Below are 25113 nucleotides of genomic sequence, written 5' to 3'. Positions count from 1 at the left end.
CTCATCTTTTCTCTGGCTTGCTCCATTCTCAGATCCTGTGGTGTTTGTTAGGAAAGCTAGGATGGGGAGCTTATCTTCCATTTTATTGTGGAGTTTGGTTTATTTATATACTTATTTTGAGAACAGTTCAGTTGAGGATCTGTGCATATTTTGGTCCCAGGAGGAATGCAAGGGACAGAGAACATGGATATAGGTGGCCTTCTTTGTTGGACATGATTCCCTGTAGCCAATCAGTCTTCTCGCTTTGCTACCAGAAGGTTAGCATAATATGATAGATACTTAGATACTTTACATGGAAAAAAATAATTCTGACCACCAATGCTTTTTAAATACTTTCCCTAGATCTACCTTTCTTATTTTCTGGTACTTGTTTTTCTATCCAAAGGCGAAAACACCCCTTGGTGCTTTTGTGATTTGGTATAAACCGTTTGCAACATTCCTGCCTAGCTATTTTGTATGAAAGTTCTAGGTTTGTTCTGTTCTTAGTCCTAGTAGAAATGTACCGAGTATAGAGCTTCAGTGGGCTTTGATGTCTATTCTAGGAAGTTGCTGCAGATTGAGTCACTGCATCCAAGTTAAATGTTAAAATACAGTAATTTTGACTGGGCAACCATGGCTCACTTCTGTAATCCTTGTTATCCAGGAGACAGATCTGAGGATCACAGTTTAAAGCTTTCCTGGGTAAGAAACTCTGTGAGACTCTTCTCTCCAGTTTATTACCAAAAAGAGAGAAATGGAGCTGTGGCTCAAGTGATAGAGCACTAGCTTTGAGCAAAAGAAAGTCAGGAACAGTGTCTAGGCCCTCAGTCCCAAGCCTTAAGACCAGAAAAAAATTATATATAAATATATATATATACATATTGTATTTTTGATAAATGGTATAAAATATTATTTCTACTTTCTAGATAGTAAAATGCCTTGCTCTTGTTTTATTTAGTATTACATTCACAGTAGCCTATAGATTGGAAAGTGTAGCTACACATTGAAATTAGATGTAGAAATGACAGTCAGATATGATGCAAGCTACAGTAGACTTTCCAGTGTTTCACCATCCTGACTTCATTTATTATAACTGACTTTATTTATTGTAACATACTGGAGGAAGTGTATATAGTCTAATGAGTCTCCTGGTTGCAATATTTTGTGAAGTATGAATTCGTAGCCTCAAAGCTCTGTGAAAGCCAGATACGCAGCTTCTTTGGTAGCAACTAGATACTAATTAACATTTAGAATAAAATTTGTATTCTCATTTTCTTTATTCTACCACACTGTTCTTCTGACTTCATTTTTATTCCCTCTGGTATTCCAGGATATTTATCAATTATATAGAGATTCTTTTAAAAAAATCAAATGTTTACAGATGTGTTCAATATGTCCCTTTAAGAACCTATTTCAGTCTTGACCTACACAGTGTATTTTCCTTTGGATAAATAAATGAAACAGTGTTCCTAAGCTTTCCAGGTAGGCTGTGAAGAGCTAATCATGTGTGTGTGATTCTCGGTTTAGACTAGATTGGGATGGCATTCGTAAGCACCTGGATGAATATGCATCCATTGCAAGTTCCTCAAAAGGAGGCAGAATTGGAATTGAAGAATTTGCAGAGTACTTGAAGTTACCGGTTTCAGATGTCCTGCGACAACTTTTCGCACTCTTTGACAGGGTATGTTAAAATTTAATCTTTCACGCTTTGACTCTGCCAGTCCTCACAGGGCATAGACTGATACGGTAAGCAAGGTATTTCAGAGACTTGTTAAGTATCAGAAGAATCAAGACTGAGCTTGTAGTTTTACCACACATTTTACTTTTTTATTGCCTAGTATGAAAACTAATAATTGCATATGTGTGTATTGCAACAGTAATGATAGTACATATTTATTTCAAATGTTAGTGTAATCTTTATTAGGCCAGTAATAAACAGTGACCATAGAGTCATCTCCATAATGTGGAATTGGAGAAGGTTGTATCATTGGTGATGATCTCAGAATTTAAATAAAAATGTATACATTGATGGCATGGTATATGTGGTAGGGTTTTATTCTGTTCGTTTCTGGACTTCCTCCAGAATGTATGAATCACAAGTAGATTTTGTTTTCAACTCTTTTCTGCTTGTGAATATGAACGTATTGGCAATTAAAAAAATAAAATGTTGAAAAGCTATCTTAAGAAAAAGTTTACTAGGATTTCAAGTTTACTAGGATTTCTTACTTTTTGTTTTTTGACATAGGACATTGGTAGGAAAATTCAGTCCTTTCCTGACAATTCTGAGTTCTAGCCTATTCAGAGAGGCAGGAAACTACCTTGGCAACCAAGACACAACATTTGTGCAAAAATCCAATCCCGTGTTTGTAGTCAACCCTTCCCACCCCTGTCCTGGCAGTACTGGAGTGTCTGTGCATTGCTGTAAGTCTGCATGCTCCAGATGCCAGATCTGTGTGACCATGAGGCATTAGAGTTTCCATTCTGGTGTCTTTCACGTAACATCATGCATTTGAGATTCCAGGGTGGTGTGTGTATCCCTGTTCCGTCCCTCTTTAGTACCAAGTAGAGTCTCAGTGTGTAGACAGATGTACCACCATCGACAACTCTGTTCCTCAGCTGGGGAACATGTGATTAGAGTCCATCTCTGAGCAATTCTGCATATAGCTATAACCTGAGTGTTCATACAGAGGTTTTGTATAAATGTAGGCTTTTTGTTTCATTTGGGTAAAGACTTAAGAATGTTCTTTTCTGAAGATGACTGTATTTTGTACTTGTTCCTAAAGGATATTTTAATTCTGTGTAGAATTCAGAATTGACTCTGAACAATTTGAAGATGTGCTGTTGTCTTCTGAACCCCAAGGTCTCACAGCCTTGTCAACTGATCATTCTCCAAGTTTTGTTTTCTTTACTAGTCCTGCTATAGTATCTTGTCCAGTTTAGTTTCTTTCTTTTCTCTCTTTCCTTTTTTTATGTTTCTCTTTATACTTTGTTCTGAGAGATTAGTCATTTTGGGGTGGGATAAGCTAAAGGGAGAGATAAGATAACCTGGACTTGTTTCCTTTTGATACGTACCTGAAGGGCCGGTCCTCTATTACTTCTAGAAACGGAAAACTTTGCAAAGAAGCTATAGCTTAGTGACAGCAGGATGGGGCTCTTCTTTTTTCTCCAGAGTGTACTTTTTCTTCTAATGATTAACTTTGATAACATTCTTTAACATAATCCGTTAAGCAACATTCTTCCTTAGGTAATATCTGGGCCACTATTCAGGCTTTGCTAACAGTATACAAATGATTTGTCCACCTACATGAAATTACCATGTGTCAGTGCCATGGCGCGTGTTACTGTAAAATGAAATGAAGATTTAAGGGAAGGTGAAGTCAATTATTGGATGTATCTATGCAAGTTGGAAAACGAGAGGCAACTTTTCACTTTGAAAATTGCCAGCCCTTCTGTGATATTTCTAGAGTAATTTTCGCTTTGCCTTGAGAATCTGTGCAAGTCATTATAAGTAAAATTTCTTCTGTCTGCATAGCCAGTCATGGAAGGAGTATGGCTGAGACATACAAACAAGGACAGGGGACACAGAAATGAGAAGGGACATGAGACCTAGACAAAGGAGGAAATTTATAGCACATCTTAGACCTCCTGTTCACTAGCATTATAAATCAAAATTAAACAGAGTACCTGTGGAGGTTGCTCTGCCCTTCAAGTGTCAAACTGTCCTAGGATGGTAAGGACTTGAGTTCTGTGAATGGTGACACCTGCCACCAACCCCGGTGTTTCCATAAGTCCTTGGGACTGGGGAAGGGTTGGGAGTGGAGAAGACTGCTGTAGAGCAAGCATGGAAAATAACCATCAATTAACAGACTGACTCACTGTCACCTAGGGAAGACTGGTGGCCCCAGGCACCGGGGAGGCTGTGAGAATGGTCATCATGTTTCTCTAGGTACTGCTGTAGGAGGCTCTGGAGTAATTTCTGTCTGAGAGTTTGCTTCCCTTCTTAGTATCTTTAGCTAGGAACCCTAGCTCATTTCTAAAGTGCTTTTCTTTTGATCTTCCACCTATTATTGGAAGGTAGAGAAAATATTCTAAGATCAATGACTAATGCACTCGATCCTCGATCTCCATCTCTCCCTCCCTTCCACTGTTAGCACACCTGCAGGTCGGTGCCTGTGCCATAGCTTTCTGTTTTGTAAAGCTGACTTATGCAATTGCTACTCCACCCTGGGCACCTCGCCACTTCCATGCCAGGCTTGTTTTCCCAGTCTAAGTGATTTAGCTAGGGAATGTTTGATGGGAAAAGCAAGGAAGTTCAGCTACACTATAGTTTGTTTCTCTTTTATCTTGGTAAATTCATTGCGTAATAAGTGATGGGGGAGGGGAAGGAAGGGTGGGAAAGAAAAAAGGGCAGGGTGTTCCTGTCCCTCTTTTGGTAGCCATAAATTCTTGTGATACAAAACTCCCATATGACCTCCCGTACACCTTTCCTCTATCTCCCTTCCGCCTTCTTTCTTGTCCCCTCTCAGTCTTTCCTCACATGTAATGCCTTTGTCAGAATTTTAAAGATGGAGGAAAGATTTGACTTTCTCCACCATTCCCGTACTCTATCTTCCCAGTATGTTCTCGGCTGGTCTATGAAAGCTTCGTGATGGCTTTTATCTCAGGTTGTCTTACAAAATATAGCTACTTGCGGTTCTTTAGGTCCTCGGACATTGCATGGCAGGAACGCGTTGCTCATGATCTGAAGCATGGCATTGTGTACTAGCTTGAGATTTTTCGTTTGGAAAGTTCCCATATCCTTGGTGGGGGGGAAAAAAAGGAGGAAAAGACCCTTTCATTCCTGAGTTTAATTTAGGTTTTATTTTCACAAATACGTATTGAATTCCCCAGATCAGAATAATTGGGGGTGAGTTCAGTACCCACATGAATCTGAGTTTAGAACTAAAGCAATGGTTTAAAACAGTGTCTTCTCAGTATTTTTTTATATTCATCACTCAAGTTAAATACTAGACTTTTTTCACTAGGGATCAACTTGGAAGGAATTTAAAGTCATTTGATAAAATTAAAAAACAATACCGGCTAAATCATAAATAATTATCAGACAATTGTTTTCGGGTTTGACCTCAGGCCCTCATTGTTGCTCTGCTGGTACTCTACCACTTGATCCTCACCTCCAGTCATGTCTGCCTTTTTTTGCTGGTTATTTGGGAGATGGAGTCTCACAAACTATTTTGTGCAGGCTGGCTTTGAACTGCAATCATCTGGATCTCAGCTTCCTGGGTAGCTAGGATTACAGGCATGGCCCACCCCATCCAACTGAGGCAGTCCTTTTCACAGCTGTAGTCACACCTTGCCATGCCATTCGTTTGCATTTCAACCTCTATAAGCACTGTGCTGTTGAGAAGACTTGTGTGCTACCAAGACAGTAGTATCTTCTGACCTGTGAGACAGTTACCATGTGTTTTAGTCATCATGTAGTTGTTTCTCACTTGCTAACACTCCAAGTTACCTGGTTTTACCTCTTACTGCCACACTGTGCATCTCATGACAGTTAGCCATGGGGCCTGGCTGGTCCCAGTAAAATTTTGTTTACGACACATTGCCCAGTGTGGCTTGGGCCCACCAACTGTTGGGCCCACAAACTGTTGTTTGTGGATCTTGCTTTGATTCCTAGTGCTGAAGCAAAGCATGCTGGTAGGTTGAAAGGCTGGATTGACATGGCAGTTGGTGCTTAATGTGACTGTGGTTCATTTGTGGGATGTTCCACATCTGATTTACAGCAGATCACTATGAATCTGTTTTTGACTGACCTGCCCTATCTCTTGTTAATACCTCCCATAATTCTAACTAGTGGTTTATCATCCAACTTCAAAGACAATAGGAAAAGAAAGAGGAAGATGGGTCTATCATTCCTCAGCTATAATCTGGGAAGAACTCAGTGTCTCTCTTTACCAGAACTGTTACGTATGTAGAAGACAATTGCCTCATCAAAGTTAAGGAGTTACTACTTCCATGCCATAAAACAAATGGACAGGTCACTGTTATTTTTCCCACTTTTGCTGTCTAGTACTAAATTCTTCTGGCCTGACTTGGTATTTTTGTTTCAATATTAGACAGGAAAAGGTTGTATATACTTCAGTGCTTTGGCAACCCAGCCTTTTTGGCTATCATAAACTTCTGTGGATCTTTTATTACTGCTTCATTATGTGGAATGAATATGTTTCTTTATCCCAAGTTCTCCCTGCCTGCCTGTTCTTGGTATTAGTTCAAGTGGATGTCTAGAGTGCCAATAATAACAAGCTAGCATTGCTGCCTGCCCCTTCCTGTTAAGAGGAGGCAGGCCACTACCCTGTGCAGGTTTTCTGCACATGCTATAGTTAGGATTTGATGCCTAGCGGGGTTTAGGTGGTTGGAAAGCAACCGTAACATGTGTCTTTTGGGGGTATGAGGGACAAGGTAACAAACAGTACAAGAAATGTATCCAATGCCTAACGTATGAAACTGTAACCTCTATGTACATCAGTTTTATAATAAAAACTTTTAAAAAAAAGTTCCAGCTCAGTTTTGATAAGTGTTTCCTAGTTCATGTAAGATACTAAGCCTCACTCATCAAGATCTGCCTCTATAGTTTATGTGTAGTTTATGTAGTTTATGTGAAAGAATTTTCAGAAGAAGGCTGTAAGTTTCTGGGTGGAACAGATCAATTTTTCTATTCAAATTGTCCTGAAAATGTGGCTTTCGTCTCAAGTTGTCTTACAAAACATAGCTACTTGCTATGTGGAGCTATGTGGAGTGTTATTAAACTGGGAGTTACTGGACATGGGAATGAACATGCTTTACTTTTGGCTTTTCAATGCATGTGTACCTGGGAGGTGAACAGAGGAAAGGAGACTGCAACAATTCAAGTTTAATCTCTTTACTGCTGCAAGTGAGTACTTACCGTTCTCTTCTGAGAGCAAAAGGAAGTCAAGAACAGGGCTCTGTAAGAAACTGACTTTCCAACCAAGTTAATGTCCCCCTGTGACAGAGTGACAGACCAGGGTTGTAAGAAAAAACATAGGTACATCTATATAAACTCTAGAAATACTTCTGATTTCATCTAACATGATGTGGTTAAAATCTCCCATGAATTACAAAGGTCTGGTCCAGATCAGATTGCAGTTAGGTTGGTAGAAGCCCCCCTCTGCAGTTGTGAGAACTTGGGGGTCCCTTTGTGTTAGGCTAGGTCAGGCTCATCTCCACCAATTCTGTTCAGAAGAAACACACATAGTTGATAGATTGAACACCAAGAAATTTGTCAAAGTGAGGATAGGGTAAGCATAGCTTTCACATGTATGGAACCGGACTCAAGATGCTGATAATTAAATTAATGTATAGCAGAAAGGCAAAGGCCCAGGAAGGAAATTGAACCCCTTATTAAGAATGAGCTGCTATCATTCTTTCACAGCACATGAATGTGTAAACTCCCAGAACTACAGAACTCACAGGACCTTTGCCATCAGATTGCCCATCCTCTCTATTGTTGTGAGAAACTGTCAGCCCTCAAGAGGCAGTGATGTGCTAAATTAATAGTTGTTAATTGCAGGACTAGGGCTAAAACTTGCTTGGTATTCTTGTATCTATAAATTGTCACTGTTAGCTTTAAAAAGTAACTTTTTGAGGCACATTTTATGTATCTATTACTCATTTCAAATGTACAGTTCAGTTAAGCAGTTTTCTTTTCTCCGATGAACTTAACAAGATATCTAACTGTTACTATTAGTCAGCTTCAGATCCTTTGCATCATTAATTATGTTTTTTAGTCACCTTCTTACCTTCCAGCCTTAGACAACCATTAATCTACTTTTTGTCTCAGAAGATTACTTTTTCTGGATGTATAGTGTAATTGAGATCTTTAGTCTCTTTTGTCTTGCTTATCGTGTTTGAAGTTCACCCTTTAGGTGGATATTAGTAATGTATTCCATTTTGCTACCAGATAGTGATTCTTTATCTAGAAATAGCTCCTTTTATTTATCTAGTCATGGTTGGTTCACACTTTGATTCCACTTTGGACTGTTATGAATATTGTGGCCAATAATATTTATGCACTGTTGTTTACCTTTTATGTTTGCCAACTCCTCCCTTAAATGGGATTAAGTCCTTCTACATGGCCTAGTCCCCTACCCTTTTTCTCCACATCTGGACAATAGAGTTGGACAGCAACTAAGGTTACCATCAGTGTTTGGATAAATAACCATTGGGATTAAATAGTCTAGAGAAGAAAAGACTGGTCAATCCATTACTAGTCTTATATGAGAAATTTTAGCCAAATGCCCTTGTTCTTCATAGACAAGAAGTGAGAAGAACTGGATTTCAACTGCAGCCAAACAGCATTTGGGATGGGCACAGGGAGGTACTTTGTTTATGATGGTGGATGCTATCATCAAGTTAATTTACAATATTATAAAAACAGAACCCCGGTGGGTGGTTTCCTCTCAGAGAGCTGTAGGTGGATGTATTTAAATTGGTCTAAGGTCAGATGGCTCCTTGTGATCCCCTAAAAGGAAAGTCAGCCTCTTTGTAGGACTTTTTCTATGTGGTTAAGGGAGACAGTTACCCTTGGTGTTCAAAGGCACCATTTCATTGTGCCTGTGAGAAATAAAGTCAGTCAGTCATTAGTGTTTCACACAAACCCCTGTGTTTGGCAGAAGGGGACAGGACATTGCTTCTGTGTCCCCTGTACTCCCACAGCTGCTAGCTCTGTTCTAGAATCATACCATTTCTTTTGGCTTCACATATCACTTGGCAGTAGTTCTGCAACAAGCTATAAGATGGGCTCTGTCACATGCAATTCCAAACTCTGCCCAGCCCGGTTCCATTTTATTGATCTCTCTTTATGTCTTATCACCCCCAGGAAGTAGACTCCCAGCTCACCATCTCTTGAGTAACTTTAGCTCCCCTTGTCCATTTCAGTTTGGGAAGATGAAAGGTTCTGGAAATGGAAGGGGTGATGCTTTTGCAACAATGTCAATTGTTAATTAGGGTAGCAAATTTGCATGCGTAGTGTATTTTTATCACCATTGGAAACCTTTTTTATTTTAAATTAAAAGCCAGGAAAAAAAGTGTTTATCCAATTTCACTTACCCATGATGCAGAAAGTGTCTGTTAGATGTTGGGGAATCCATTGCCCGCGGGAGAAGGGAGTAACTGGAAAGAAGCATTTAGGGGGCTGTGGTTTCTGGTTTGTGTTCTGTTGATGAAGTTCTTGGAGCTGTACATAAGGAGAGTTATTCTTCAGAAAAGATTTGAACGATGCTGATAACAGACCCCAGAGCAGAACCCCCAGACTGGCGATTTTCTGAAGATAGGACATGGGGACTTGGCATGTTAAAAATCCCCCTCGCAAGTTTCTGTTAAGATCATCAGATCTCAACACACTTCTCCTAAAGAAAGAGGATGCATTCTTCAGTTCAACGCTCAGCAATAAATATTTCTTAACAAAGAAGTCATACTTCTTTGAGTCACTAATCTTCTGCTAGAAAAACGTATGTTCAGGTGCTGAGGGAGTGAAGAAGGCAAAGACTTTCACAAGTGTACCGTTCAATATTCTCAACTGAAAACATTGTTCTAATGTGATCCTTTATGGGCTAGGAGAGTAGAAGACAGTTTTTGCTGAGCCTCTCAGAGATGGCAGGTGCTAGGACCTGGTGGAATTCCATCAACTTCAGGATGAACCATGCAGTCCTGGGCGTGGTGCCTTCCCAGCAGGTTCAGAAAAGCCAGTTCTGCTGCAATAAGTGACTTGCACTCCCTCTCAGCACTCTTCCTCCCATCTACAAGATTTCCTCAGCTTTCCACCACTTGCTTCTGAACCTGGAAGCATGTTCCTGGCAAAGGCCATCTTGGAGGGGGCAGAGCAAGGCCTTGGAGAAGCTCTTGGAGGCCTTCTTGGAGGAGGTGGTCAGAGGAGAGGGGGAGGGAGAGGGGGAGTGGGAGCAGGAGGAAATATCGGAGGGATTGTTGGAGGAATTGTCAATTTTATCAGCGAGGCCGCGGCGGCTCAGTACACCCCAGAGCCTCCTCCCACCCAGCAGCATTTCACCCATGTGGAGGCCTCAGAAAGTGAAGAAGTCAGGCGGTTCCGGCATCAGTTTGCCCAGCTGGCTGGACCGGACATGGAGGTGAGCGCCACTGACCTGATGCACATCCTCAACAAAGTCCTGGCCAAGCACAAGGACCTGAAGACCGATGGCTTTAGTCTGGACACCTGCCGGAGCATCGTATCTGTCATGGACAATGACACCACAGGGAAGCTGGGCTTCGAAGAATTTAAGTACCTGTGGAACAACATCAAGAAATGGCAGTGTGTCTATAAGCAGTACGATCGGGACAGTTCCGGCTATCTGGGCAGTTCTCAGCTGCGGGCAGCTCTGCAGGCAGCGGGCTTCCAGCTCAATGAACAGCTTTACCAAATGATCATCCGCCGGTATGCTGACGAGGATGGGAGGATGGATTTTAACAACTTCATCAGCTGCCTGGTCCGCTTGGATGCCATGTTCCGTGCCTTCAAATCTCTGGATGGAGATGCTGATGGACTGATTCAAGTGTCCATCCGAGAGTGGCTGCAGCTGACCATGTATTCCTAAAGGCAATGCCGAGAGGTCAGAACCGCCACTGGAGGACGAGGTGGACTGCCCTGCTGGCCACACTAAGGGCACCTTGCTTAGAGCCAGCTCTCACAGCCCTGCCCAGTTCTGAGCATGTGCAATGCCTTGCTGCCTAATTAAAACACATTTCCCAAGAAAGCTGTCCTGCATGGTTTGTATATCAATGTTTTAAGATACTGGATTTGTGGTGACTTCTATATGTAATGAGGAGATAGAGGGGGACAGAGTTCAAATTGAATAGGTTTTCAAAAGTTGTTGCTTGCTTGGTGAATGAATTCCAAGGACTTAAAAGTTTATTATGATTGTGATTTATTAATAATTGAACATAATTAAATCCTGGAATAAATCAAGAAAACATTTAGGGTGTGTGTGTGTGTGTGTGTGTGTGTGTGTAAATTCAAAATCTAGTTTTCTCACAATTTCCTATCTGGTCTTTCCATTATATAGAAACATGAAAAATACTCTCTAGGAATTTTTACTATAAATAGGAATAGGCTTAGAAATGTGAAGTTAAGCAATTTCATATAAGGGTAGCCTGCTTTAGAAGACAGAGTAGCTATCTCTAATTCTAGAATCCTTCGTTCCATTATGTAGTAACATATACATTTAACTGCTTGGGGTGGTAAATTTGTTTTGGTAAATTTGTAAGAGAGTCGGGCTAGTGAGGAATCATGAGATCTACTCAGTTGAAAAGCACCTTTGATTGCCTTAATGAATCAAAAGGATCACTCTTACGCTTAACTTCACAAACAACCAGACCTGCCCAGCTACCATTAGCCAGCTCTTGTCATGTCTTGCCCTACCTCAGAGCAAGGAAAATTCTTTTGCTTATCTTTGGAAACGGTAGACAGGGAAAGCAAACAAAGAAAAACATAAATAATAACCAGTTCAGTGGAATACAGAACAAATAGCACTGGCTCTTTGCAAATCACAATCATTTGGAGAATTTTTTTTGGCAAACTAGAATCCAAATCCCACTTAAAATAAGTTCAACGAAGCCTTTTGAGCAGGAGAGCTCAGAGAGGACTGGTCCTGCGCTGCCCTGGAGATTGCAGGTTCACACCATGACCTTTCCCGTCCTTGCCGTCTCCCCAGAACTTTCACATCTGTCTCTGCTGTACCTGAAGCTAAGCAGGAGAGGCTGCCTGGCAGTGTTCAGGATGAAGTCAGGAGCAGTCATACCTTTCCTGGGTAAAGCCCTGGGTATGATGTTATTTCTTTTCCTAGCATATGTTAGTTGTACAACGGGGAGGAAGATTCATTGGGACATTTCCATACATGTACAAATGTATTGCAACCAATCTCATCTCTATCACCCTTCTCCCCCCCCCCACCTTCTTAAAGCAATTACAAAAGGGTTTATTGTTCTATTTTCATACATGCAGACTACTTGGACCATGCTCAGCCTGGTTTTGTAATGTTGATCCAAGATCCCCATATGAATAGAGTCAGCAGGAGACTGTACTGACACTAGCTGCCCACTAGTTTCCATCCCTTCTGCTGATATATATTATATACACATACATACGCACACATATATATACACACATATATGCATATGTCTATATGCATATGCATATGTATGTATATATACATATAGTATGTATATATACATATACACATACATATATACATATACATACATATACATATATATCATATATAAAATATATATATATATGATTCTCTGTTCCAGGCTACTTTGACGGGTCTTCCTGAGTTTCAAGATAAATTCTTTCCCCTTTTGACTCCTTTAGGAGAGGGTTTTGACCTATGGGTGTGATGTAATTGTCTTTTAGGAGTCTCTGAGGGCCTTTTGAAATCCCACGTGAAATTGGGAGAGGTTGGCATAAGGCCTCTGTGTTTTCCACCATCACCATCACATAATATTTATGAAACCCCACAGGCCTGTAATTCTCAGGTGAGCCAAGCACACAAAGCATGTCCACTTTCCTCAGGGGACTTGTGATTTCACTCAGTCTGGAAAGCCCCTTAGCCCAGGTGTGGTTATAAAAGCCTGTGATGACTGACAGTGTGCCAGTATTAATGTCAGCCCCCCTGTTTTAGAATAAACCCAGGAATCTTGACAGGCTTGGGTAGGTGTAGAAGAATAGCCAGGAAAGGGAAAGATCTGCCAAAATGTCTTTTAAAGGACTCAGAATGTTAACTTTATAATGTAACTTTTCCACCTGATGGTTGTGGGAAGGACAATGTGCCACGAATTCCCCACAAATATGTTTTTAAAGGAGAGATGATCATCTCACACCAGGAGTGGTGTGCAGTGTTTCCTCTGTTTCTCCAGGTAAGGAATAGCTGCTTTTATTACTCTCTCCCAGCATGGGTGATGAAGAGCATGCTGAACATCCGGATGGGGGGTTCTCTCCTGGTTTCCCAGAGTTTGTAATGGAGACCATCAGTCACCAGAGTGGATAGTAGAAAATTCACTCACTCTAGATTTCTCCAAATCTTTGGAATTGTGCAGAACCAGGAACCTAGCTCCTGGTTGAATATCTTCATTTTCCTTCAGTATTTGATGTTTTCAAAGCACATTTGAAGTATTACTGTGTTAATCAACAACTTTAAAAAATATATTCAGTTCTATATGGACAATTGTTTGTAGTCTAAGATGAAGGTTTTTGATTCCTCCTATTATTGTTGAATTTCTGACACTAAAAAAATATAGTCAATGGACTAAATTAAACCTCACAAAATATGTGAAAGTATATCACTCATACTTCTATATTTCAGAATAGCCCATTGGATTTTGGAAACTGTTTATATTGATATAATATACTAAGTCCTATCACCTGAATAAAGCAGGAAAAGAAAATATTTGCTCTACTTAAGAGTAGCCAACTTTCACAGTTGTGTAGCATTGGTACATCCCCAAGTTCTACCAACCGTTATTCTGTAAACCATCCTCACCATCCCGACTCAGAATGTGCAATGATTTTGAACTCTATCCTGGAAGCTTTTCAAGATTTTATAGCAGGAAGGAGCTTGTGAGTGGAATGAACCTGAGAAGAAAAGCTGGAATGATGCAGAGAAATAATAGGCAAAAAAGAAAAACAATTTGAAGTGTCTTGCATTGACTAGGGGAAAAAAAGAAACAAACAGGAAAGGGAGAAGAGGAGACCAGAGATCTCAATAGACATGGAAAGGGCAAGACTTGGAACAACCTGGGAGGTCCCACACCTGAGAATTCCTCCTGCCATTGAAGTGGGTGGGTAGTGTGTGAACACATGACCTAGAACTTCCTGCTGTCCTTGGAAGGCAGTGTGGTCTAGCTGAGTGATTGACAGATGCTGAAGGCAATGGGTTCAACATGGCCCCGCATGTCCATTCTTTTCTGATCCTGCTGACCACCAGGACAGGGCTGAGGCCCATGGCATGGAGCTACAAGGTTGAAGCAATTCCTCACTTCCATTTCTAGAGTTATAATGAGTTATGATGGTTTGGTGGTATAGGTAAGATTGGATATCTCACAAGCAAGACACAACAACAACATAAAATCATAGGAGTGTTCCCAATCATCCAGACAATCAGTCATTGTAACTTTAGAGTCCATGCGTCATGTTTAGATTATTCTTTAGAACTCCTATGTAAGGTTTCTTAATGGAAAAGGCCAATTGCACTGCGGTATGGTGGCCCACACTGGCAATCCCAGTCACCTCAGAAGCAGAGACAGGAAGATCAAGGTTAGGTTTGAGGTCACCCTGAGCAAAATGTTAGTAGGACTCTGTCTTTAAACAAGCTGAGTGTGGTGGTACTTACCTACAATCCCAGCCCTTCAAGAGATATAGGTGGGAGGAGTAAAGGCCAGGCAAAAATGTAAGACTCTGTGGGGGTGTGGCTCAGCTGGCTTATGAGTACAAGGCCCTGAGTTCAAACCCCATTACCACACACACTCAACGTGGAAAACAGAGAGCTGTGTCTATGTTGCACAGCATAATGTTTCATTCAGCACCACTCCTCTGTGTGGCTTCTCGGGAGGAACTGCAGCTGTTTGTGGTGCTTTCTCTGAGGTACCCTCTTGTCAGTCAGATGGTAAACTGAAGGGGATGCATCCTGTTGGGTGTAAATGACACCTCTATAAAGTTGATTAAAGGAAGCAGGAAACACTCTCTTACAGACTGGATTCAAGACAATGACCAAATCACATGACCGGAGTTTTTATCTCGGGAATAAAACCTGATGCTTTAGGGAAATCTTGAAACTTTCATTTCTGTTTTCTCTGATGGAAAGGTGAAATTAAACTATTATTCCTTTTCATTTCCTCCTTCCAGGAAGGTAAAGTAATATGATGGAAGTGATTCATGATTTTTTTCTTGTTGAATCTTGATTATTTGAGAAGCTTATGAAAGTTACCAATTTTTGTCTCTCTCTAAAAAATGTATATACCGGGCCAAACCTAGTGGTTTACACCTGTAATCTCACCTCCTCAGGAGGCAGAGATGTGGAGGCTTGTGGTTTGTGGCCAGCCCCATCCCCAACCCCCATCCCCCCTAAAATAAAAAAAACCTATCAAGGCCTTACCTTAAAAATAACAAGAGCCAAAGTTGTGGACATGGCTCCGGTGATAGAACACCTGCCAAGCAAGTGTGAGGCTGAGTTCAGACCCCAGTACCATCAAGAACTAGTGTACATACAAACCAGTACATTATTTGTTTTAGGAGCTTTCTGAACTCCACCTCCTCTCTCCCAAGTTTATCCATGACACCAGTGAGGAATAGTTGCTGTGCTGTGTAATAGAGGTCTGTGAGTCCAGAGTGGTGGGTAAGGACGACGAGGAAAAGGCTGGGGTTTGTGTGCTAGGTGTGGGAAGCTCTGCCTGGTGAAGAAAGCAGTCCTTACCTGGAAGGGAGCCCCGGCCGGAGCACAGCTGCCTAATCCCAGTTGGCAATCATGCTCTTGTTGATGCCAAACATCGTTTGTCAAATTGACACATCAAATATTGCATTGGCTTTGTGGTTACTGGCTCATACTTTATCTGGGAATTCATTGCTTTAAGGATTTGCTGCCAAAATGCTTCTCACACCCGAGATTCTAATCACAGTACTGGTTTACAGTGGTCTTCCTTTCTCTCCTCTCTCTACCTTCCTTCCTTCCTCCTCCTCTTTTTTTGTTCTCCTCTCCTCATACTCTCTCCCACACTTTTTCCTTTCTCTTTATTGCTCTGCTTTCTCTTCCTTCTCTACCCCCTTACACACATTCTTCCTCTCTTCTCCTTTTTCTCTTTGTTTCCACCTCCCTCTGTGTTTCCATCTCTCGTCTCTCTTCTGTCTGTCTGTCTTTCTGGTTATAAGCTCTCATTCTTTCAGTATTCCTGTCTAGATGAATAGTTAATGCATAGGAAATTCTTTCTTTTATGTTACCTTTAGGAATGCTCCCTGTGTTGCATGAACTCCTACGTTTCATTTTCATTGGCTTAGAAGTTCAGGCTCGTAGGCTGGGTGTGGTAGGTGGCAGGTGGCTCATGCCTATAATCCCAGATATTCTAGAGGCAAATATAGAAAGCTCACAGTTCAAGACCAGGCTGGGGAAAAAAATAGGGCTCTATCTTAGCAGTCAAAAGCCAGGCATGGTGGTCTTTATGTATCTGTGATCTCAGTAGATAGGAAGATTGCTATTCAAGTCAGTCCCAGTCACAAGTGAGACACTGTCTGAAAAATACAGAAGTTAAAAGAAAGTACAGAATGTTCTGGGTACTGATGCCCTCAAGGGCATGTAGTTGCCCAAGTTTGGTCCATCTACCCCAGCTGGCTGCATATTAAGGCAGAAGCAAAAGAATGAACCCACCCTGTGAGTGAAGATACACAATAAATGGCCTTGGTGACAAAACCTGTAGAGTTATTTAGAGGTAACTCTCTCTTCCTTCTGCATTGAGCCAGGGTGGGCAGGTTCAGCTGGGAGCTTTGGGAGTACTTTTCATTTCACCTTGGGGTGTACTGAAGTCACCCAACCATCGGATTTTCCGATTGATTTCTCCTGTCCTTCCACAGAACAATGATGGCCGCATTGACTTCCGAGAGTACGTGATCGGCCTGGCGGTCCTGTGCAACCCCGCCAACACGGAGGAGATCATCCAGGTGGCATTTAAGGTACTGTCAGCCCCACTTGATCGCATCCATTCGGCTCTGTCAACAAAGGTTGACACTAAGTGTGTTATCTGAGAAGCCAATGGATCTGTCACAGGAGCGTGAAGATCCACTGTGACATGAACAGGAATAATGTGATTAAGTCAATAGCTACTGAGAATCAAAAAGGAAAACAAACAACACTACAAACATCCATTTAAGCAAAAAAATGGGAGCAGCTTGGCAAGATTGATGAACAGGTGATCGAATAAATTAACTTAATAAATTCTTTTTGGCTGTACAGTTTTGAAGCCCTGAAGTAAAGGTTTATAAATAAACACCAGTTGTCGCTCCTCACCCTAATTCACTCTCTGGAAAAGTCTGATCTGGCCTTCATTTCTCATTCCGTGTGTCAGAGATACTTGGAGTGTCCTTTGGCTGGTGGGATTAATTTTGTTGTCATAAACATCCCAAGTTCTTGCCCCATGTTATCTTCCCAGAGTGCCAAGGTGTTTTCACAGCAATACAGGGACCAGAATAGGGGAGGTGACTGGGAGAGTTGGCATTGTGCAGCTTCTGATGCCATTCCTTACTTGCAAGGAACAGGAAGACTACATTGCAGAGTGTTTCCTTTTGGGAATGTGTTCATGGAAATGAGTATGAAGCTGGTGTCATCTCACCAGTTAAACAGCAGCTTCAACATCAGCTCATCTGTCAAGCTGCTCCTCTGCCTCTTTGTAGTCACGTGATCGCTCTGCCTCTCTCCAGCTTGAGTGCTGAGCACTTTCTTCCTTCTTGCTTCTCACTCCAACCCCTTCCTGGTATTCTTGGAGGAAAGCAACCCACTGTGACCTCAACCAGTTTCTTTTCCTTTCCATTTTCTAGAGACTTCTCTTGTCCCGAGTTCTTTCTCTTGCCTGCCTTAGAGTGGACCAATGATAGGCTCAGGGACTTTCTTGTGCTCTGTCATCAATAAGGGAGTCCTGAGTTTACTTGTTTTCACGTTGGTTTAAGCAAAGTTAACTAGGCTTAAAAAGAACCCAACTAGTTGATGTGTAGCAGATGGTCATAAAGCAAGGGCCAGAAATGCTTCAGAAGTTTCAAATCTTCAGCTTTTATAGACTTATTCATCATAAAACCTAAAATTACACACATAGCTAACTTATTCCAATCTAGACATTTATATTTCTGTTTTGGGTTTGGATGTGTAATGATAAGTTTAGCCAAGCCAATAGTCACTTTTCGGTTTACCAATGAAAGACCTTACAGAAAACTTGCCCCCCCCTCCCTCGTCACAGTAATTACTGTTTTTAAAGAAGTCGTGAGAATTTTATCTAGCCTTGACTTTGGTTTGAGGATGGATGGGAGGCAGAGAGAAAGGAGGACTTACAACTATAATTAGCTCTTTTTTTCCAGTAAAGCAAAGGTCATGCTCTATGATCATTCCTTCATTCGTTAATTACCTAAGGTTATTTTTTGTTTTTGTTTAAGATAAAAAAATCTTACTGAGTAGCTGGGCTATCTTCTCTTCAAACTTGTGGCTCTCCTGTCTCAGCCTCCCCAGGGGCTTAGATGCACTACCATATCCAACGAACATTGATTTTTGTTTTTGTTTTTGTTTATTTTTTTGGCCAGTCCTGGGCCTTGGACTCAGGGCCTGAGCACTGTCCCTGGCTTCTTCCCGCTCAAGGCTAGCACTCTGCCACTTGAGCCACAGCGCCGCTTCTGGCCGTTTTCTGTATATGTGGTGCTGGGGAATCGAACCTAGGGCCTCGTGTATCCGAGGCAGGCACTCTTGCCACTAGGCTATATCCCCAGCCCAACATTGATGTTTTTAACCAATATAAGTTTTATGCTTTCTGAGTTGTCTATTATGTTTTTGGAAATGCTTTTGCATATGTTTAATGTTTATGTAATGTTTTCCCTTTATACTATATAGGATCCTATGCATCCTTCTCTTTGAATAGCACTTCATATTTAACTTCCTATTTTTTTTCCACCTTCCTAGTGACCTTTAGAGGTAGAATATCTAGCTCTTGGTTTTTCAGTTGCAAGTGACAGGCCAGATTCAGTGAACAAATGCTTTAGTGGAATTAGTTGGGAGGCCAAGGAGTGGGCTCAGGAGACTTCTCAGAACTCACAACCTGTGTTCCCTGCTCCCTCAGGAAGGCTTCCAAAGAGCCCATTCCAGCCTCATTCGGGGCAAGATTCATTAAGTTCCCCTCCCATGATGCTTTGTACTCACTGTGGATATCATCCATCTTTAGAGTCACAGGACAGAACTTCACACACACACACACACACACACACACACACACACACATATGTCTCAGCCACAGGTACAGTAGACATTAGAATTATGAAAGAGTTTATTATTTGAGATCATTCAATCCCATCTATGCTCTGAGGAGCTCACATTTATTTTGTCTTTCCTTTCAGCTCTTTGACATTGATGAGGACGGCTACATCATGGAGGGAGAGTTTTCCACTATCCTGCAGGCTTCTCTTGGGGTACCTGACCTTGATGTCTCTGGTCTCTTCAAGGAAATTGCCCAGGGGGACTCTATTTCCTACGGTAAGGAGGCAGTTTGGCTCTGGGTTTACATAGAGGGCATCCAGATGATGAATTGAAACACAGAAGTGTTTCTCTTAAATAGTCATACTACTAGTTACAAATAATTGCAACAATGAAAGTGGTACTAACAGTATTGTTGTTATAAGGTACTAGGAGCTTCAGCAGGAAGCACTCCTCTAAATACTTTGTGTATAAACTTACTCTTTGCAACAAGCTTACTTAACCCATATTTTCGTTTTTTAGGTACTTGAATTCTTCAATTTGATTGTACTTACCTTTCCTATGTTCATCCAGCTAAAGAATGCTAAGCCAGGATTGGTAGTAAACAGTTATGATCACAGCATTCAGAGGGGAAGGCAGGAGGATTTTGAGGGTTTGACGCCAGCCTAGGCTACATATGAGTGACATGACCTGACTCCAAAATAAGAAAGAAATCCAAGACAGTTTGGCTTTAGAGCTGCAATGCCAACCCTATGTCATTGTTATCGTTGTCTCTTGTATAGCTAATGGTGTGGCCAAGCAACATTGAGTGAGTTGTTCAAGTTGGGTTGAACCTACAGTAGGATATGGACCAAGGGACCACCACCAACAACTAAACCATTCTATTGTAGCAGTGTAGGTGAGCTTTCACATTCACTGCCCCCTAGTAGCCCTTGGGAGGGAGGCATTCATTGACAAAAACCCGTGGTACCATCTGGAGTCCATTAGTGACCAGTGGACTTTCTCCTGATGGATCAAGTCCATACTTCTGAGCAAGTTCCCTCTGGCTGAAGGATGGTGCCTTAGTTTCCCTGCATGTACAGGGGAGAGGGCTAGGTGGTTCTTTCCTACCTTAGCATCAACTTGGTCCTGGAAACCAGGCTTCTCCTCTGACTGAAGGGATGTTCCTTAATTCCTTCAGTTCTTTTCCCTCTTGGTGTTCAAAGAGTTTTAGCCAGCTAGCTTTCATGGAATGGGAAGACTAGTGGGTAACGTCTGTCTTTAATTACTGTCACTGTGGCTGCCTCATATTCTCTTTAAGGTAATTAAATGCCTAAGGCCCTTAACCAATTGAGTTCATTAAAAAAGCAGGCAGGATAAACTAGGGAAGTGTATGTACTGGCATGACTCTTTATAAATCCATGAGTACTAATTCTTTTCTGACCATTTTCCTCTCATAAGTGCCAACTACCAAATGGTGAAAAACAAGAACAACTATTTCAATGGAAAATAATACTAAGTGATTTGTAGTAGCCTTCCTGTTACCAATTTAAGTATGTTTCTAGAGAAGTGAGCTTAAAAAAGAAAAGAAAGCCTTCAACTCTTTTCTTTTGAGGACACATAGAATGTTTCCCTCTCCAATTAGCCACTCCCCTCCTCCCCCAATCTGGTGGGGTTTTGTTTGTTTGTTTGTGCTGGCATTGGGGTTTGAACTCAAGTCCATTAATTACACTAAGGGTCTCTCACCAATGGGAGATATTCTGTGCATTCTGAAAAGAAAAACGTTGAAAGTTTTTATTTTCAAGCACTTTTCTCCTAAAAAGTACTTAAATTAGTAATACTAAGACTAGCTACAAATCACTTAGCATGATTTTCCATTGAAATAGTTGAACTTTTAAACAAAGCACTGTGTTGAAATGAGAATCCTTGGCTTCAGTAGGCCAACTCTCATGTTCAGTTGTCTACCAGAAGTCTCCCAGAAATCCTTGTTCCCACAAGGACACAGAGCCATAGGAGAGAACAGACATGCGTCAGAATGGAGAACAGCACACTGCATTTGGAACACCAGCTTACTGGAGGCCTAGTGTTTAGTCTTGATACTGATAAGCCTTCAGTACTCACCTCAGCTCTCAGTCTAAAACATTTGAGATGTAAACCAGTCTACTCCTCAGAGGCCTTGTGATATGATTATTATACACACTATTTTAGCCATTATTGACTATAAACCCTGGCTCAAATTTTCAAGACAGAGTCTTTCTATAGCATAGTTAAGATCTAAAATAATTTTAAAAGCCATCAATAGACAGTTCTGAGTATCAGAATTAAAAAAAATTGCTAAAAATAACAAAAATACAGCAAATGGACTAAGGCATTAATATAGCATAGTGAAGTTTTATAGTCTTCATTCCTTCTTTCAGTCATCTATCACAGATAGACTTCCATTTTTGTTACCCTATTATGAATAACGTGGCTATGAACATTCTCATACCTGATTCCCAGAACACACTAGGCACAAGTCACCCTAGTTGACATACCTCAGGACAGAATTTAGGGACCCTAGAATAAGCATATTGTCACCTGACTTGTGAATACAAAACCCATCTTCCAAAGTGAGCTTACAAGTGACATTCCCACTAGCCATGTTGGAGCGGAGCGATAGAATCTCACAATAATTGTATGTTCAAGGATCTTTGGTAATGTACATCATGCCCAAAGCAGATTCATTCCAATTTATTTGATTTTTCCCCCCTCTCCCTCTAGAGGAATTCAAAAGTTTTGCCTTAAAGCATCCAGAATATGCTAAGATCTTCACAACATACTTAGACCTACAGACATGTCATGTGTTCTCATTGCCAAATGAAGTCCAGCCCGCTCCGTCTGTCGCCAGTAACAAAGTCAGTCCTGAGAAACATGAAGAAAATCCATCAGACAAAAAGGACGACTGAGAGCTGTAAGCCCAGTGAAGAACACAATGGTGTGGGCTTGAAGTTATGCAGGCATTTGTTGATCATACCTGAAATATCTGTTGAGCAATAATATCTAAAACAGAAAGCTTTTTTGTTAAAATGATAGCTTTTCTTACTAAAATGCTTTTATTAATTTGCACATATCAAGTCATATTCCTTGTCTGTTTGTTATAGTTATATTAGTCTACTGAGGATACATGCTATGTATTTTGTAATGGATATTTCTAGTTTAATTGGCATAACCAAGGGAATACTGGGTGTTATTCACTGGTCAGCATTAATTGACATCGTAAAGAGTTTTAAAATACACTTTTTAATTCACTTTCTTCTTAAAAAAACAGTTATATTACTATTTTTCTCTAATCCCTTCCTTTTCTGGGAAAATAACTAAGAGTCTGAGAGAAACATTTCAGAGTTTTCTCTTTATTTTCATAGATTTCCTTTTCCATTTAAACTTTGATTTCTTGGCTCACTGGATCTAGAAAGGAGAGCTCCAATCATAAATGAGGCTTTGAAAGCACTTAATCCCCTTCCCTCTCTCCCTTCTCTCTCCCTTTCTGTGTTTCTCTGTCTCTCTCTTCCCCATCTCTGTCTCTATCTGTCTCTGTCTCTGTCTGTCTGTCCCTTTATCTCTATCTCCCTGTATGCTGGTACAGGGGCTTGAACTTGGGGCTTTGCACCTTGCTCAGTTTTTTAAACCCAAACTGGTACTCTACCACTTAAGCCACACCTCCCACCCTTCATTTTGCTATGTAATTAGAAACTCAAAGACTTTTCTGCCCTGCTAGCTTTGAACCTCTGTCCTCCAATCTCAGCCTCCTGAGAAGCTAGGACTAGAGGTGTGAGCCACTAGCACCCAGCAGGACTCATTTCTCTTTAACCTGTATCTCTATTCCAGGTCTCCTTAAACTACAGAAATCATGTGGTTTTATGGAGTAACAGGGTTGGAGCTGCATTTTACAGATGACTGACTGCTGTGGCCAGAGGCTAAGTGGGAATTGCCTTATTGAAGGGGACATTGATTGCCTAATGAGAAAATGAATTGTTTGCCACACAATTAAATTTAATTTGAGCGGATGGTTCAGAAAGGTAGCACCTGCCCAATAAGTAAATCAGATTTGTTCTATTTATGTAGCAGTAGAATTAATATATTTCACCATCCAGAAAGGAATTATATTTTGTTACATGTCCTCAAATTTTAGAGATGATCTAAAATGTCTACATGAAGTCAACCTATCACTAAACTCCAGAGAACCCCAAAACACGCTTTATTAATAATGCAAGGCCATAATTTATGGTCGTAGCAGGAATCCAACAATAACCTTTTCCATCTAGATTAAACAATTATTTCCCTGACATGCTGCTTTTATTATGTCTCATCCTACATATTGCATATTGTTAATATCATTTATGTTGGAGATTTTGAACAAAGAACCCAACTCTTTGTTTTGTCTGTCTTTCAGAATATATTAGTGATTCACCCTCAAGCTAGTATTTTGAAGTCATTTTTGAAGCTGAAAAGTCTCACAAGAGAGTTGGAGATTGTATCTAATCAAGGGTTATTATTTTAAACTCGTTTTACACATTAGCAGTTAGTGTTCTAATTTAATGGGTAAATATGTATTTGGATCATTGAATACCAGAAAATTTCCTCCTTACGTCAGTGTAATTATTTGTGTGTTTTTAATGTCTTAAAGCATTTAAGAAAATGTGTGAGATTCGCTGAAATAATTGCTTAAGTAATTCATTATAGTAAGTGATGTTTACAATAATGTCTGTCATAGGCAGTGAATGTATACTCAGGTACCATGATTGTTTTTTAATCATGGAAAAAAATAGTCACTCATTAATCCTGTTAATCATGGAAGAGTAGCACTGTAAATTAAAGGATTTTTGTGAGGTTCTTAAAAATGTCCTCTTTGTTCTTCTGGTTTAAAATAATGTTTTATGCACTCTACTTCCACATTTATGAATGTAATATGCCTATGTTATGATTGCATTACTGAATAAACAAACTTGCTATATAAAATTTTTGGTAATTAAAGAAAAATTCCGATCTTGCTATTTTGTCTCAAATATATCTTTTTATTAATATCATGGGTTGAATGTAAGTTTTCTCTTCTTAGTTATGAATTTGATTGATCCTTTTTATTTGCACTTCAGCTTTATGAAATGTCAGACATGATTTTAGTCTAATGAAAGCCCCATCATAGCAGCAGCCATCATTCTAGGAGCTGGACTTGGCATGGTGTACAGTGGAGAATAATACACATGCCTCAGTGCTACCACCCAGAATGCTGTGATATTCTGAGATACTTCTAAGACTTAAAGTGAGGAAGGAAGCTCATAAATTAGTTAACTGTACTGTGGTCTGAACTTGGGGGGGGGGGGGCGGAGAAATTACTCTTTGAAATGAGAAATACAAGGCCCTAAAACCTATAGCCCATAGGAGTTCCAACCAAAACAGCTCTTTCTTTCTTTCTCTCTCTCTTTCTCTCTCTCTCTTTCTTTCTTTCTTTCTTTCTTTCTTTCTTTCTTTCTTTCTTTCTTTCTTTCTTTCTTTCCCCCTCCCCTTCCCCCTCCCCCTCCTCCTCCTCTTAAATTGTAGGGCTCGAACTCAAGGCCTGGGTGCTGTCCCTGAGCTCTTTTACTCAATCCTAGCACTCTACCACTTGGAGTTATAGCACCACTTCTAGTTTTCAGGTGGTTAATTGGAGTTAAGAGTTGCACAGACTTTCTTGCCCGGATTGGCTTTGAACAGCAATTCTCAGATCTCAGCCTCCTAAGTAATTGGGACTACTAACCATAGCCACCAGCACTTGGCTTAAAAACAGTTCTATTGAAAGATAATGACACACTGGATATTTGGTGATGAGCTACATCAATGATGTGTTTGCCCTTCCTTAGACTCTGCTTTGAGAGCATTGTGAGGCTGAGTGTGACAATTCATGTTGGTCTCTCTAGTGGGCTGTTCAAGGAGACTTGCTTCCTTATTTTGCAGTTAAACTTATAAAGTTATTTTTATGTGAATATACTTAATTGCCTTTTATTACTAGCACTTACAAAATGCACTAGACACAAAGTGAACACTCAATGTTTGATGAAGGTATGGATGATAACATTATTTTTTGGTTGTGTCTCATGTGATATAAGAAGAGAGAAAATCTTTA

The 25113-nt window shown here is 40.6% G+C and overlaps 2 protein-coding genes across 2 annotated transcripts in view; both read left to right on the top strand.

Annotated features, from left to right (window-relative positions):
• Positions 1–22037, top strand: part of Lpcat2 (lysophosphatidylcholine acyltransferase 2) — a 52742-nt gene extending 30705 nt beyond the window's left edge. The window contains exons 11-14 of the mRNA XM_048355575.1: positions 1507–1660; positions 16628–16726; positions 19142–19277; positions 21738–22037. Coding sequence (XP_048211532.1) covers positions 1507–1660; positions 16628–16726; positions 19142–19277; positions 21738–21922 — 574 coding nt within the window. The 3' untranslated portion in view covers positions 21923–22037. The remainder of the gene's footprint in view (positions 1–1506; positions 1661–16627; positions 16727–19141; positions 19278–21737) is intronic.
• Positions 9775–10783, top strand: Capns2 (calpain small subunit 2). The gene has a single exon (XM_048355576.1). The coding sequence runs from the start codon at positions 9840–9842 to the stop codon at positions 10602–10604; it is 765 nt and encodes a 254-aa protein (XP_048211533.1). The 5' UTR covers positions 9775–9839; the 3' UTR covers positions 10605–10783.
• Positions 22038–25113: the final 3076 nt, after the last annotated feature.

Source organism: Perognathus longimembris, chromosome 10 (assembly GCF_023159225.1).
Source record: "Perognathus longimembris pacificus isolate PPM17 chromosome 10, ASM2315922v1, whole genome shotgun sequence".
NCBI classification, from domain to species: Eukaryota; Metazoa; Chordata; class Mammalia; order Rodentia; family Heteromyidae; genus Perognathus; species Perognathus longimembris.
The sequence above is the reverse complement of the archived record's forward strand: the minus strand, read 5'-3'. Positions and strand labels throughout refer to the sequence as shown.